The sequence below is a fragment of the Panulirus ornatus genome, chromosome 1, assembly GCF_036320965.1.
Source record: "Panulirus ornatus isolate Po-2019 chromosome 1, ASM3632096v1, whole genome shotgun sequence".
Lineage (NCBI taxonomy): Eukaryota > Metazoa > Arthropoda > Malacostraca > Decapoda > Palinuridae > Panulirus > Panulirus ornatus.
Window position 1 is genome coordinate 75,184,688 of NC_092224.1, and position 17,535 is coordinate 75,202,222.

General features: G+C 39.8%; 2 protein-coding genes across 11 annotated transcripts in view; one reads left to right on the top strand and one right to left on the bottom strand.

The window, feature by feature from the left end:
- The window catches only part of Mrgn1 (Mahogunin ring finger 1), a 168,853-nt gene extending 163,329 nt beyond the window's left edge, over positions 1-5,524 (top strand). For 2 of the 7 annotated variants that reach the window (XM_071663861.1, XM_071663856.1), the window contains one exon: positions 4,875-5,339. In XM_071663861.1, coding sequence (XP_071519962.1) covers positions 4,875-5,105 — 231 coding nt within the window. In that variant the 3' untranslated portion in view covers positions 5,106-5,339. Of the gene's footprint in view, positions 1-4,518; positions 4,576-4,874 lie in introns of all 7 variants that reach the window. The other 5 variants (XR_011713021.1, XM_071663882.1, XM_071663873.1 and 2 more) reach the window with 5 other exon arrangements.
- A 4,858-nt stretch (positions 5,525-10,382) lies between these two features.
- LOC139749721 (protein arginine N-methyltransferase 6-like) overlaps positions 10,383-17,535 on the bottom strand; it is a 53,158-nt gene continuing 46,005 nt past the window's right edge. For all 4 annotated transcript variants that reach the window (XM_071663915.1, XM_071663907.1, XM_071663898.1 and 1 more), the window contains exons 5-6: positions 15,123-15,288; positions 10,383-12,671 (exon numbers count right to left, since the gene is read on the bottom strand). In XM_071663915.1, coding sequence (XP_071520016.1) covers positions 12,247-12,671; positions 15,123-15,288 — 591 coding nt within the window. In that variant the 3' untranslated portion in view covers positions 10,383-12,246. The remainder of the gene's footprint in view (positions 12,672-15,122; positions 15,289-17,535) is intronic.

Consider the following 17,535-nt stretch of genomic DNA (forward strand, 5'->3'; position numbering starts at 1 on the left):
TATGTTTGTATGTGTATATATATGTATACATTGAGATGTATAGGTATGTATATTTGCGTGTGTGGACATGTATGTATATACATGTGTATGTGGGTGGGTTGGGTCATTCTTTCGTCTGTTTCCTTGCGTTACCTTGCTAACGTGGGAGACAGCAACAAAGTAAAATAAATAAATAAATATATAGGGGAGAAAGAATACTTCCCACGTATTCCCTGCGTGTCGTAGAAGGCGACTAAAAGGGAAGGGAGCGGGGGGCTGGAAATCCTCCCCTCTCGTTTTTTTTTTTCTTTTTTTCTTTAATTTTCCAAAAGAAGGAACAGAGAAGAGGGCCAGGTGAGGATATTTCCTCAAAGGCCCAGTCCTCTGTTCTTAACGCTACCTCGCTGTCGCGGGAAATGGCGGATAGTATGAAAAAAAAAAATATATATATATATATATATATGTATATATATATATATATATATATATGTATATGTATATATATATTTTATTTTGCTTTGTCGCTGTCTCCCGCACCTGCGAGGTAGCGCAAGGAAACAGATGAAAGAAATGGCCCAACCCACCCCCCACACACACACGTCCACACACGCAAACATACACACCCACACATCCCAACGTACACACATATATACACACACAGACACACACATATACACAATTCACACTGTCTGCCCCTACTCACCCCCATCGCCACCCCGCCACACACGGAATAACATCCCCCTCCCCCTTCATGTGCGTGAGGCAGCGCCAGGAAAAGACAACAAAGGCCCCATTCGCTCACATTCAGTCTCCAGCTGTCATGCAATAATGCCCGAAACCACAGCTCCCTCTCCACATCCAGGCTCCACAGACCCTTCCATGGTTTACCCCAGACGCTTCACATGCCCTGATTCAATCCATTGACAGCACATCGACCCCGGTATACCACATCGATCCAATTCACTCTATTCCTTGCCCGCCTTTCACCCTCCTGCATGTTCAGGCCCCGATCACTCAAAATCTTTTTCACTCTATCTTTCCACCAATTTGGTCTCCCACTTCTCCTCGTTCCCTCCACCTCTGACACATATATCCTCTTGGTCAATCTTTCCTCACTCATTCTCTCCATGTGCCCAAACCATTTCAAAACCATTTCTGCTCTCTCAACCATGCTCTTTTTATTTCCACACATCTCTCTTACCCTTACATTATTTACTCGATCAAACCACCTTACACCACATATTATCCTCAAACATCTCATTTCCAGCACATCCACCCTCCTGTGCACAACTCTATCCATAGCCCACGCCTCACAACCATACAACATTGTTGGAACCACTATTCCTTCAAACATACCCATTTTTGCTTTCGGAGATAATGTTCTCGACTTCCACACATTCTTCAAGGCTCCCAGGATTTTCGCCCCCTCCTCCACCCTATGATTTACTTCCACTCCCATGGTTCCATCCACTGCCAGATCCACTCCCAGATATCTAAAACACTTTACTTCCTCCAGTTTTTCTCCATTCAAACTTACCTCCCAATTTACTGGACCCTCAACCCTACTGTACATAATAACCTTGCTCTTATTCACATTTACTCTTAACTTTCTTCTTTCACACACTTTACCAAACTCAGTCACCAGCTTCTGCAGTTTCTCACATGAATCAGCCACCAGCGCTGTATCATCAGCGAACAACAACTGACTCACTTCCCAAGCTCTCTCATCCCCAACAGACTTCATACTTGCCCCTCTTTCCAAAACTCTTGCATTCACCTCCCTAACAACCCCATCCATAAACAAATTAAACAACCATGGAGACATCACACACCCCTGCCGCAAACCTACATTCACTGAGAACCAATCACTTTCCTCTCTCCCTACACGTACACATGCCTTACATCCTCGATAAAAACTTTTCACTGCTTCTAACAACTTGCCTCCCACACCATATATTCTTAGTACCTTCCACAGACCATCTCTATCAACTCTATCATATGCCTTCTCCAGATCCATAAATGCTGCATACAAATCCATTTGCTTTTCTAAGTATTTCTCACATACATTCTTCAAAGCAAACACCTGATCCACACATCCTCTACCACTTCTGAAACCACACTGCTCTTACCCAATCTGATGCTCTGTACATGCCTTCACCCTCTCAGTCAATACCCTCCTATATAATTTACCAGGAATACTCAACAAACTTATACCTCTGTAATTGGAGCACTCACCCTTATCCCCTTTGCCTTTGTACAATGGCACTATGCAAGCATTTCGCCAATCCTCAGGCACCTCACCATGAATCATACATACATTAAATAACCTTACCAACCAGTCAACAATACAGTCACCCCCTTTCTTAATAAATTCCACTGCAATACCATCCAAACGTGCTGCCTTGCCGGCTTTCATCTTCCGCAAAGCTTTTACTACCTCTTCTCTGTTTACCAAATCATTTTCCCTAACCCTCTCACTTTGCACACCACCTCGACCAAAACACCCTATATCTGCCACTCTATCATCAAACACATTCAACAAACCTTCAAAGTACTCACTCCATCTCTTTCTCACATCACCACTACTTGTTATCACCTCCCCATTAGCCCCCTTCACTGAAGTTCCCATTTGCTCCCTTGTCTTACGCACTTTATTTACCTCCTTCCAGAACATCTTTTTATTCTCCCTAAAATTTAATGATACTCTCTCACCCCAACTCTCATTTGCCCTCATTTTCACCTCTTGCACCCTTTCTCTTGACCTCCTGTCTCTTTCTTTTATACATCTCCCACTCATTTGCATTTTTTCCCTGCAAAAATCGTCCAAATGCCTCTCTCTTCTCTTTCACTAATAATCTTACTTCTTCATCCCACCACTCACTACCCTTTCTAATCAACCCACCTCCCACGTTTCTCATGCCACAAGCATCTTTTGCGCAAGCCATCACTGCTTCCCTGAATACATCCCATTCCTCCCCCACTCCCCTTACCTCCTTTGTTCTCACCTTTTTCCATTCTGTACTCAGTCTCTCCTGGTACTCCCTCACACAAGTCTCCTTCCCAAGCTCACTTACTCTCACTACCCTCTTCACCCCAACATTCTCTCTCTTCTTTTCTGAAAACCCATACAAATCTTCACCTTCGCCTCCACAAGATAATGATCAGACATCCCTCCAGTTGCACCTCTCAGCACATTAACATCCAAAAGTCTCTCTTTCGCACGCCTGTCAATTAACACGTAATCCAATAACGCTCTATGGCCATCTCTCCTTCTTACATACGTATACTTATGTATATCTCGCTTTTTAAACCAGGTATTCCCAATCACCAGTCCTTTTTCAGCACATAAATCTACAAGCTCTTCACCATTTCCATTTACAACACTGAACACCCCATGTATACCAATTATTCCCTCAACTGCCACATTACTCACCTTTGCATTCAAATCACCCATCACTATAGATATTTTTTTTTTTTTTTATAATACTTTGTCGCTGTCTCCTGCGTTTGCGAGGTAGCGCAAGGAAACAGACGAAAGAAATGGCCCAACCCCCCCCCATACACATGTATATACATACGTCCACACACGCAAATATACATACCTACACAGCTTTCCATGGTTTACCCCAGACGCTTCACATGCCTTGATTCAATCCACTGACAGCACGTCAACCCCGGTATACCACATCGCTCCAATTCACTCTATTCCTTGCCCTCCTTTCACCCTCCTGCGTATATTTTATTTTATTTTTTTTCAACTGCCCGCCATTTCCCACATTAGCAACGTAGCGTTAAGAACAGAGGACTGGGCCTCTGAGGGAATATGCTCACCTGGCCCCCTTCTCTGTTCCTTCTTTTGGAAAATTAAAAAAAAAAACAAGAGGGGAGTATTTCCAGCCCCCCGCTCCCTCCCCTTTTAGTCACCTTCTACGACACGCTGGGTATACATGGGAAGTATTCTTTCTCCCCTATCCCCAGGGATATATATATATATATATATATATATATATATATATATATATATATATATATATATATATATATATATATATATATATATGCTATAAAAAGACTGACCTGTCTGTCTGTCTGTAGACATGCAAAGGAAGTTGCCAGGTGCACAACAAGCACAACTGTTGGCTGCTAGGGTGACATATTTTGTGGAAAATGTGTTGGTGTAGAGCAGGAATGTTGTGCCAGCGACATAGGAGGTATAAAGAGGGAAGGTGACAATACCATTCTCCTATGAAGGGTATGGTAGCTAGGAAAGGAGGGAGTGATTGAGGTGAGGTAGCATGTTGTAGCCAGATAGGAAGGGAATAATGGTGTTGAAGGAGGGTGTGATGACCATGGAGGAATGTTATGGAGATTGTGGGGGGGGGTGCTGAAGGAGCGAGTGGTGGCCAGGGTGGGAAGGCATGGTGGTGGTGAGGAAGAGTGTTGTAACCCACCACAGAATGAGCAGACAAGGGCCCAAATCTTCCTGTGTAAATAAAACATGGGGAGAGATTAAAGCAAAGGATGTTTAACCCTTTCCAGACGGCAGTTTTCTAGAAGTCGTTTCCCACAGACGGTGGAATTTTAACATTACGTGAGGTAAGAAAAAGTATAAGTATTTAACACCAGCACTCTTAGATCAGTGTCACACAGACATTTAAACCTTGGCATGCTGCTAAAACCTTTAAATCTAATATATTAAGATTATTTCTGATAAAATATGCTGGCACATTCTTTATTTAAGAGACTCTGTTGAAATTTGTTGGCTCATTCTTTATTTAAGACTGTCTACTGTATGCGATAATGTTCATACTGTAGTATCCGTTTCTTAAGTTTGTGTCAGTAGGATGATTATAATAACCCTTTTCTTGATTTATTGAAATTTGATGTTTTCACAGAATCCACGGAGTGGACGGAGTGTAACTTCATCTGATGTGTCAGTACCAGCTTCCCCAAGTGGTGCAGCATTAAATCTTACACACCAGAGTGATTCTGTCTCCCTCCCAGGCACACCTTTGAGTAATGCCTCAGCAGTGAGCAGATCATCTGATGCATCTGTCAGCTCTGCTTCATCAACACGGGCTCTTTTGTCCCACCCAATGGATGGTTCCCCTGCAAGTGTAGTCTGAAAAGAATAGAACCCATTTATCATTATGTGGAAATGTAAAACATCTAGAACTGAGAATTCAACTTCTCTCCAGTTATGGAAATGCGGCTCAACTGTGTATCTTTAAAATGTGAAATGTACTCATTATTTCATTGCCTGCATAGAATATTAATCTGAGTGAAGTCATTTGGAAGTGATATATCACTTTTGCAGTTTTATAACCACTTTGTTTTGTTAGAATAGAACACTAAAACAGCATTATCTTTATGTTTAAAAAATTTCAAACAGCACATTACTCAAATCATTAGTAGAATATAATAGTAGTATCTATATCATTTGAATTATGTTCCCGATTCAAAGAATTGTGTGCAAAATAGAGGAATTACAGTGCAATACATGAAAGATGCATAAGAACATTGCCACAAATAAAGCTTCTGTACAGCGTAGTTTTAAGAAATCCTAGGCATACCAGAGTATTGAGGTGTAGAACTGAATGCTTGCTAATATGGGAGTTGGATATATATACGTTAATACATTGGTTTACTTTGCAAAGATCTCAAAATACATGGCTGTCCATCTGATGAAGGCCTGGCATAATGTAACATGGGCATATAAAACATTATTTTTTAGGGCTCTCTGTGCATTGCTGTTCATCTTTTGAAGCCTTAGAATGGTGTATAAACAGTAATATTGTTTATTTTACTGAGTTGTCGCACCTTCATATATATATTAGTACTGATATCCCTTCCCATACATTGGAGATGTGTTTCTGAAAGAGGTGGCATTAACAAAAACTGTAATGTGAAACCAGTTGTACCATATAATATGAGATGAGTGGATTTCTAATTCTGGGGAATATATTTGGTCAATTTTCATACAAAATATCAGAAAAATATCAAGAATTGAGGTATTTTACAAGCACATTACGTATTACAACCATTACACTGTTGATAAAACCTTCTCACCTCTTACCTCTCACACCATATATTCTTAAGACCTTCCACAAAGAATCTCCATCACCCCTATCATATGCCTTTTCCAGATCCATAAATGCCACATAAAAATCCATCTGTTTTTGTAAGTTTCACACACATTCTTCAAAGCAAACATTTGATCCACACATCCTGTACCACTTCTGAAACCACACTGCTCCTCTCCAATCTGAAGCTCTATACATGCCTTCACCCTCTCAATCAGTACCCTCCCATACAATTTACCAGGTATACTCAACAAACTTATACCTCTGTAGTTTGAACACTCACCTTTGTCTTTATACATTGGCACTATACATGCATTCCATCAATCCTCGGGGACTTCACCATGATCCATACGTACCCTTTACCCTTGAACTTTGTTTCACTCGGAGCCAGAACATCCAGGTTACTTTCCTCAGATGTACTGCCTGTCTCTCCTCATCTTGGTTACACTCAAGCTGCATCTGAGTCTGAGGAGGATGAGAACTACCCACCTGGCTCCATCTGTTTCCTCTTTTAGAAACTGAAATACAAGAAAAGGAGGGTTTCCAGCTCCCATTCCCTTTAGTCACCTTCTATAGCATGTGGGGAATATTGAGGTAGAATTCTTTCTCCCCTACCTCAGTTTATGTGCCCTTTGCCATTGTACAGAGGCAAAGGGGATAAAAGTGAGTGCTCAAATTGCAGAGGTATAAGTTGGTTGAATTCCTGGGAAATTATATGGGAGGGTATTGATTGAGAGGGTGAAGGCATGTACAGAGCATCAGATTGGGGAAGAGTAGTGTGGTTTCAGAAGTGGTAGAGGATGTGTGGATCAGGTGTTTGCTTTGAAGAATGTATGTGAGGAATACTTAGAAAAGCAAATGGATTTGTATGTAGCATTTATGGATCTGGAGAAGGCATATGATAGAGTTGATAGAGATGCTCTGTGGAAAGTATTAAGAAAATGTGTGGGAGGCAAGGTGTTAGAAGCAGTGAAAAGTTTTTATCAAGGATGTAAGGCATATGCACGTGTAGGAAGAGAGAAAAGTGATTGGTTCTCAGTGAATGTTGGTTTGCAGCAGGGGTGCGTGATGCCTCCATGGTTGTTTAATTTGTTTATGGATGGGGTTGTTAGGGAGGTGAATGCAAGAGTTTTGGAAAGAGGGGCAAGTATGCAGTCTGTTGTGGATGAGAGACCTTGGGAAGTGAGTCAGTTGTTGTTCGCTGATGATACAGCGCTGGTGGCTGATTCGGATGAGAAACTGCAGAAGCTGGTGACTGAGTTTGGTAAAGTGTGTGAAAGAAGAAAGTTAAGAGTAAATGTGAATAAGAGCAAGGTTATTATGTACAGTAGGGTTAAGGGTCAAGTCAATTGGGAGGTAAGTTTGAATGGAGAAAAACTGGAGGAAGTAAAGTGTTTTAGATATCTGGGAGTGGATCTGGCAGTGGATGGAACCATGGAAGCGGAAGTGAATCACAGGGTGGGGGAGGGGGCGAAAATCCTGGGAGCCTTGAAGAATGTGTGGAAGTCGAGAACATTATTTCAGAAAGCAAAAATGGGTATGTTTGAAGGAATAGTGGTTCCAACAACGTTGTATGGTTGCGAGGCGTGGGCTGTGGATAGAGTTGTTCGTAGGAGGGTGGATGTGCTGGAAATGAGATGTTTGAGGACAATGTGTGGTGTGAGATGGTTTGATCGAGTAAGTAATGTAAGGGTAAGAGAGATGTGTGGATATAAAAAGAGCGTGGTTGAGAGAGCAGAAGAGGGTGTTTTGAAATGGTTTGGGCACATGGAGAGAATGAGTGAGGAAAGATTGACCAAGAGGATATATGTGTCAGAGGTGGAGGGAACGAGAAGTGGGAGACCAAATTGGAGGTGGAAAGATGGAGTGAAAAAGATTTTGTGTGATCGGGGCCTGAACATGCAGGAGGGTGAAAGGCGGGCAAGGAATAGAGTGAATTGGATCGATGTGGTATACCGGAGTTGACGTGCTGTCATTGGATTGAATCAGGGCATGTGAAGCGTCTGGGGTAAACCATGGAAAGTTGTGTGGGGCCTGGATGTGGAAAGGGAGCTGAGGTTTTGGGCATTATTGCGTGACAGCTGGAGACTGAGTGTGAACGAATGAGGCCTTTGTTGTCTTTTCCTAGTGCTACCTCGCACACATAAGGGGGGAGGGGGATGGTATTCCATGTGTGGCGAGGTGGCGATGGGAATGAATAGGGGCAGACAGTGTGAATTGTGTGCATGGGTATATATGTATGTGTCTGTGTGTGTATATATATGTGTACATTGAGATGTATAGGTATGTATATTTGCGTGTGTGTGTGTGTACATTGTGTATGGGGGTGGGTTGGGCCATTTCTTTCGTCTGCTTCCTTGCGCTACCTCGCAAACGCGGGAGACAGCGACAAAGCAAAATAAATAAAATAATTTTGCTTTGTCGCTGTCTCCTGCGTTTGCAAGGTAGCGCAAGGAAACAGACGAAAGAAATGGCCCAACCCACCCCCATACACAATGTATATACATACACGTCCACACACGCAAATATACATACCTATACATCTCAATGTACACATATATATACACACACAGACACATACATATATACCCATGCACACAATTCACACTGTCTGCCTTTATTCATTCCCATCGCCACCTCGCCACACATGGAATACCACCCCCCTCCCCCCTCATGTGTGCGAGGTAGCACTAGGAAAAGACAACAAAGGCCCCATTCATTCACACTCAGTCTCTAGCTGTCATGCAATAATGCCCGAAACCACAGCTCCCTTTCCACATCCAGGCCTCACACAACTTTTCATGGTTTACCCCAGACGCTTCACATGCCCTGATTCAATCCACTGACAGCACATCAACCCTGGTATACCACATCGATCCAATTAACTCTGTTCCTTGCCCACCTTTCACCCTCCTGCATGTTCAGGCCCCGATCACACAAAATCTTTTTCACTCCATCTTTCCACCTCCAATTTGGTCTCCCACTTCTCCTCGTTCCCTCCACCTCCGACACATATATCCTCTTGGTCAATCTTTCCTCACTCATTCTCTCCATGTGCCAAAACCATTTCAAAACACCATCTTCTGCTCTCTCAACCACGCTCTTTTTATTTCCACACACCTCTCTTACCCTTACATTACTTACTCGATCAAACCACCTCACACCACACATTGTCCTCAAACATCTCATTTCCAGCACATCCATCCTCCTGCGCACAACTCTATCCATAGCCCACGCCTCGCAACCATACAACATTGTTGGAACCACCATTCCTTCAAACATACCCATTTTTGCTTTCCGAGATAATGTTCTCGACTTCCACACATTCTTCAAGGCTCCCAGGATTTTCGCCCCCTCCCCCACCCTATGATTCACTTCCGCTTCCATGGTTCCATCCACTGCCAGATCCACTCCCAGATATCTAAAACACTTCACTTCCTCCAGTTCTTCTCCATTCAAACTTACCTCCCAATTGACTTGACCCTCAACCCTACTGTACCTAATAACCTTGCTCTTATTCACATTTACTCTTAACTTTCTTCTTTCACACACTTTACCAAACTCAGTCACCAGCTTCTGCAGTTTCTCACATGAATCAGCCACCAGCGCTGTATCATCAGCGAACAACAACTGACTCATTTCCCAAGCTCTCTCATCCACAACAGACTTCATACTTGCCCTTCTTTCCAAAACTCTTGCATTCACCTCCCAAACAACCCCATCTATAAACAAATTAAACAAACATGGAGACATCACACACCCCTGCCGCAAACCTACATTCACTGAGAACCAATCACTTTCCTCTCTTCCTACACGTGTCGTAGAAGGCGACTAGAGGGGACGGGAGCAGGGGGCCAGAAATCCTTCCCTCCTTGTAATTTTAACTTTCTAAAAAATGGGAAACAAATTAGTTTTGTTTGGGTGAATACCCTAACCAAACCTATCAAAATATCAATCTACAGAACGTGACTAGAAAATTGGCAGAGATCTCCACAAATCCAATGCTTTGACAAGAATCTCAGGGTGTTTGCAATCAGACATATACATCAAGCACTTGCCTGTCTGCCTTTGATCTTGAGCTATTCATTGGTACCATGTTGTAGGCATGATGGGCTAGATGAACTCCCAAAGTGACAGTGTATGATATTTTGCAGTTGTTATCCTCATCTTCCACCTTAAAGTTCACGTAAGCGCAAAAGGCCATTGGTCGTGTTCATGAAGTTCAAAAAATGTGGAAATACAAAATTCATTTGTTCATTCTAGCAATACCAGCATTAATGTGTACATTCTCCTATTCCACCACGGTAAAGCAAAAAATGATAAAACATGAAATTTTTATTTCAAAGTAAATTTCATCAATTTACAAATAAATGTAAAAGGCACTGCTTCAGTTCTAAAATAAAGAGTTAGGACTACTACAACTACGAAAAGATTTCCATTTCAAACTGTCAAGTAGTGAAAAGTATAGATGGGTATGTATGTATGCAACCTCCCAGTTTTTCATTATAGTTCTATGAATAAGGAATATGGCACCATATTTCAGAGGTAACTAGTTTATTGAACTAAAAATATTGATAAATTCCTAAAACACTACCCTTTTCTACAAAGATGATAAAACAAAACTTCAAATTTGTGATTGCAGAATTACTATACATATGCACTTTTGTCTCATCCTCACCACAAATCAATAGGAGCATAAAAAATATTATATTTACAGATCTACAGGGTAGAAATTACATACTTGATGTTTATAATTATATGAATTTTATCAATAAAAATATTGCAGATGTGAGTGATACCTCCAGCAGTATTTAACCTGGAAATAAGATTATGAGAAAGAAAAGTACAAGTGGTGATGAAATAAAAGTTTAACTGGAATGGAAAGTGACTGTGAAGTAAATCATAAGTGATAAAGGGAAAAACACGGCAGTGGAGTGTGTTTATACAGCTTACTGATACACATATAAAAGCTAATATGGTAATGGTATATCATTCACCCTGAGAACACCAAATATAAGTAATTCTATGGAATACTGCACACAAAAATCATTAAAATTTAAACAACTTTACACTGACAAAATGTTGAGTATAGCTAAAAAGAGGCCAATATTATCTTACTATAATTTACATCATGGGCTGCAGGCTGCAATCCTCATCACTGTAGACATATAGGTACCAGGAAGGAGAATCTTACTAAAACTTGTATAATCCAATTATTTAGTTAAATATGGAGAAAAGTTTAAATTCTGGATTATTTACCTGTATGACATCTTACTAGAACACTTGCAGTAGTTGTCATATCATCAGGCTAAAATCTGCCAGCTGAATGGATTGCACAAACAAGCAAGTGCATTAAAACCTGCACCCTTTGCTTAGCAGAAGTATAAGTGCAATTGACAGTAATTCAAAGGAAACACTGTATGTGTTAATCAACACATGGAATCCTTAGTTCTGCAGGAATTTCTCCTTATCAAAATATGTTTCAAACATTAAGAAATTCACATATTATACAGCATACACACATTCATATATGGACGGCATGTATGGCAATGACCTCAATAAATCTTATCCTTCATAGTTGTTAGTATTATAAACTAGTATAGAAAATAGTTTACATGCACACCAAGTTTCATAGGCAAGTTTAAGGCATTGTCAGTTATACCACACCACTGATTTGTACTGATAACACCCTCTTGATGAGAATCGGATTCTCATGAAACATGGTCCACTGTTGAGATTCAAATCTTAAAGGGAAATTCTTGTACCGAAGTGAAAGACCTCTACAGGAGTTAGGCTTACCCTTAACAAAGGCAAGAATCACAGAAATTATGTAATAATTCTTTGGAAGCGAGATCTTAATGTAACTACTATCAAGATTAGTTACATATTCAGGCCAATCTATATTTTTCTTGGGCAGATGCAGGCAGATTCACATGAATAATTGACAGAGCTTCTGCTATAACCACAATCACTAAATATGTATTTCAATTAAAGTCTTTAATACCTCTGAGTCTTCATCTGTTTCTAGATCTAAAAGTTTTACATCAGCTTCACCATCAAAGTGAACTACACTGCTGCTGCCATGCTCTTTTCTCCTCCATCTACACCAAATATGGAGTTCCTCAGTTAGTTTTTGTTTTTCTGTCACATGATAGACTAGAGTAGGTGAGGAATTGGCCCTGACTCAGAAATCATTATCATTGCAATTGTCATCCATCTTAAAGCAACGTGTTATTTCTTCACCTTTATCTACAGAGTATGTTAAGTCCACATTGAGAAAGCGATGGTTTGTGAGATCTTGTGTTATGCTTAGTTCTCCTTTAACCTGTGTGTCCTGTTGTAAAGGTGCAGTGGCAAGTGGTAAAACTGTATTCTGCCAATGGGTATCCTCATTATCTGGAGATGTTGAAAGCTTAAATCCCCCAGGGAACCAGACATCAAACCACAACACCATACTGTTCAGTCGTCGTGAGCCCATACTAGACAATGTAAAAGATCGGGAAATACTTCGTAAATCTTCAGCAGTAACTGTCATGAGATTTAAGTCACAAACTGGAGTTGGCAAGCTTAGTACATCCTCTTGAGCCACCATATGTACATGAACAACATCTGAAACAAAAATAAAGAGGAACATAACATCTGTAAGTCCTTCACTGTTCTTGTCTGCAAATATATGGTAAATGCCTGCAAAGGCCAAGAAGACAAAAACTTATCCTGTTGGCAATTACAGAACATGAAAAGACTAGCCTAACAGCATAAACTATCCTCAATCTTAGAAATACGTACATTCTACCTTGACTACCACACCATCTGGGCAATTTATCTGTGAAATTACTTAAATGATACACACATGATAAGTAAAGGGAAAGAAGTCGCCATTATCTTTTGGTGAGACTAGGGAAACCATACCTCAATCTTAAAAATTTCTTTCTGCCTCACCCACATGTGGACTACTATCATTCTGTCCACAAACATACAGTCTCTCCTTGTCTTATATAACACTTGACTCGCACAGCTCATTCTTCATAACTCCATATTTTCAAGCCTTTAGTCCAATGCACTTGCCCTACCTTTTGGCAGGAACTTTTAGGTATGAATATCAGGTATAAAAATTAGGTAAAAGTAGTAAGTAGGAACATTTGACAGGAGCCTCTGCAAACACTGAACTAGAGTTGCCCTCAGCCAGTGGCCTATTAAAGATGATGCACTAAAGGCTAAGAAGCAGCACTGGAGTTCATTGGTTTTGGAGAGTCTTTTGCCATGGCACCCCCTTGAAGGAGTTCCAAGTGAGAACAGGCATCAGAAATATAGGTATGAAATTATTGTATTTCAACTAGATCTAAATTATATATACAGTTTCACTTCATATTTAAACTTTTGCATCTATTTTGTCTTTATAGGAATTCTAATGAAAAGATATTTCAGTTTCTAACAGGAAGGATTTCAAGGATTCAGAATGCATGGGAAGTTTCCCATATCATTTTTTGAATTTTCATATTTTACTTGACAATATTTCTGATCTTTATAGCCCTCCCCAATATTAATGTCTATGAATGTAAATAATACCTAAAGAAAGAAAACAATACTAGTGAAGAAACCAACAGAAATGATACCTATTTCCAAACAGAAACAAAAATCAAATCCTGAGAAGCTTCATAATTATCTATATTTTTAATTATTTCTCCACTGGTGTCATATTGTATCATATTATGTTGGCTACTCTTATAAGAAAAAGGGGAAATATCTATTTCTCTGATGCCAGTTCCCATCTGGAACTCCCTCAAGGGAATCTCTCTATAACTAGTGAACTCCAGTGCTGCTTCTTCGCCTTTAGTGCTTCACCTTTAACAGGCCACTGGCTGAAGGTAACTCTAACTCAGTGTTTGTAGAGGCTCCTAATCAGAGTTCGTACCAACTACAACTACCAAAAGCTCCTGTCTAATGTTCCTATCTACTACCTCTATCTCATGTTTCTACCAAATGTTCCTACCTCTATCTCATGTTTCTACCTAATGCCCTACATGCCTACCTATCTATTTCTCCTACCATTTTGTCAAAAGGCAGGGATAGCACACAGTGCTCACAGCAGGAAAATCTAGTTATAAAGAATGAGCTGTGTGAGTTAAGTGTTATGTATGATGAAAAAATTTTTGTTGACAAAGTGACGGTGGTTACATGTGGGTCAGGCTAAAAGGAAGACAACTACCTGGGTCAGAGGAGTGCAACTTAACTAATGAAGTGTTCACTCACAATGCAGTCATTACTAAACGGGAATATACATGTAATTACAGTATACTATATGAAATATTGTGACATCTGATATACATTCAATTTAACATCAAAATCTCAAAGTAATGTGAAGTGAACTACAAATACATTCCAGAAGAAATTATTTTGTAATATTTGTTTTATTTTGTAAGGTAAATATTTGTTTAATCCCCACAGCTAAATTTTGATACGAGAATAAGTGTTTTATCTTGTGTATTTCTACAGATGACCCCCAACTTACGATGGTTGAACTTACATTTTTTACTTTACGATGGTGAAATATTCAACACTTTATTTAGGATTTGCGTGAGATGATTTTGTCCAACTGTAGTCTAATGTAAATGTTCTGAAAACATTTATGGCAAGCTAGGCTAAGCTATGATGTTCAGTAGGTTAAATGTATATTGTTCTCGAAATATCATTTTTGTTGCATATCAGTGTAATTCAAGGGTAACTGTGATGCATAATATTTTTTTCAGGTGCCAGTAACATCTGTATATAAGAGAATCATATAACAACAGAGGATTCAAATGAGGGCAGAAACTATTAAACTTCATATTAGGCATAAAGCAATCCACAGTGATTCCTTGTATAAGTCACACAGCAGCATATGGGTTAAACACAATGTTTATTTAAAGTCTTTGTCAAGCTGCTACTATGGACATTCTTCACAGATGAACTATAATAAATAGAGGACGAATAAATTCTAAACCTATAAATAAGGGAAATACAGGATTATTTACAGATACAATAATCAAACTGTGCTAATGTCAGTGAACATTAATTCCCCACCTTTGTATCTTGCAACAGCATGATCAGCCAAAAGAGACATGTCAAGGTTGTACACATGATTCAGAGAAATCCAGAAGTCATAGGTCCCTTCCTCATACTTTGTAATCCATTGTGCTTCTCCAAGTGCCATGTATAAAACTGCTCTCTCTGGATACATCTTCCCACCCTGCACAGGTTATGAAAAATATTACATATTTCCCTATGGTTCTACCCAAAAACATCTTTTAATACTATAATAAGATAAATTGCTTTCATCTTCAGAAAAGGATGTTATAAATGATAAATATATACTAGCAATACACTGAGAAAATAGACATAAAATCTTAAATCATAAAAAGAAAGGATCAAAGAAAAAGATCATATAAAAACCATAAAGCTGTACAGAAATCAAAAGGCCTAGAAAGTATGTAGAATACAATGTGTTCAACAAATAAATAATGGGAGCCTAACCTAAACGCTTCAGGAGTTAACATATCAAATGCTCAAATGAAATTTACAAACATAAAAACATTCTTTTTTAGCTAAGATATATGACTTACTCAAATACTGAACAGACTGTCTCTCTAAGGAAGTAACTAACTCAATAAGCCTTCTTTTTTTTAACTGGGAGGTACTATCCAATGCTTCCCTGAAACAATTCTACCTATTCAGATTTGTTAAACATCTTTTTTGGCTGTTTTGTGCATGTCTTCCCAAACATATTACTGAAATTTGCATTTGCTTCTATCCCAAAATAATCATGGAAATAATGAAATTAAAAGAATTAAGAGCATATTGATACAATAAATTTTTCACTGTACAAGTTAAACAATATATCTCAACCATATTTTATATGGTTGCAAGGCGTGGGCTATGGATAGAGTTGTGCGCAGGGGGGTGGACGTGCTGGAAATGAGATGTTTGAGGACAATATGTGGTGTGAGATGGTTTGATCGAGTAAGTGGTAATAAAAAGAGTGTGGTTGAGAGAGCAGAAGAGGGTGTTTTGAAATGGTTTGGTCACATGGAGAGAATGAGTGAGGAAAGATTGACCAAGAGGATATATGTGTCAGAGGTGGAGGGAACGAGAAGTGGGAGACCAAATTGGAGGTGGAAAGCTGGAGTGAAAAAGATTTTGAGTGATCGCGGCCTGAACATGCAGGAGGGTGAAAGGCGTGCAAGGAATAGAGTGAATTGGAACAATGTGGTATACCGGGGTCGACGTGCTGTCAATGGATTGAACCAGGTCATGTGAAGCGTCTGGGGTAAACCATGGAAAGTTTTGTGGGGCCTGGATGTGGAAAGGGAGCTGTGGTTTCGGTGCACTATTACATGACAGTTAGAGACCAAGTGTGAACGAATGTGGCCTTTGTTGTCTTTTCCTAGCGCTACCTCGTGCACATTTGGGGGGAAGGGGGTTGTTATTTCATGTGTGGCAGGGTGGCGATGGGAATGAATAAAGGCAGACAGTATGAATTTTGTACATGTGTATATATGTATATGTCTGTGTGTGTATATATATGTATACATTGAGATGTATAGGTATGTATATTTGCATGTGTGGACATGTATGTGGGTGGGTTGAGCCATTTCTTTCGTCTGTTTCCTTGCACTACCTCGCTAACGCGGGAGACAGTGATAAAGCAAAATAAATAAATAGAATATATTTTTGGAGAAAGCAATGTAATACTTCTGATACAACTATGCTGAATTAGTCTGAGTAAACCTCACTCTGCTGTGCAAATCTGCTCTGAACGACTATTTCCCTTTCATCACATTAACTCATCATGTAATGTTTCCCCAAAACATTACATGAAATAGTTTTACCAAGGCAAAGTGATTTTGTTGCTGTTTGCTAATGACACAGTGTTGGAGACAGATATGAGTGAGAAACTGCAGAAGCTGGTGTCTGAGTTGGGAAGAGTGTGTGAAGGGAGAAAGTTAAGAGTAAGTGTAAACAAAAGCAAGGTTATTAGGTTCAGCAGGTTATATGGAAAGAGTTTGAATGAGAGAACTTTATGGAAATGCAGTGTTTTGGGTACCTGGGAGTGGATATCTCAGCAAATGGAACCATAGGAGCTGAAATGAGCCACAGGATGGGTAAGAGGGCAGAGGTCCTGGGTACACTGAGGAATATATGGAAAAGATGGCTATGTCTGACTGTACAGTCATGTGATGTAAGGAGAGTTAATCAAATACAAAGTGATATTAGAAACATGTGGTAGTAAGAGAAGTATGTACCATGAAGGTGTGCTGAAATAGTTTGGACAAGTGTGATGACAAATGAAGAAAGGATGACTAAAAGGTTATACAAGTCTTAGGTATAAGGAACAAGGAAAAGGTGGAAACCAAGGAGGAGGTGGAAGGATGGAAAAAAAAAAAAAAGATGCTTTAAAGACTTGGGACCTGCACATGCAGAAGGGTGCGAAGCGTGC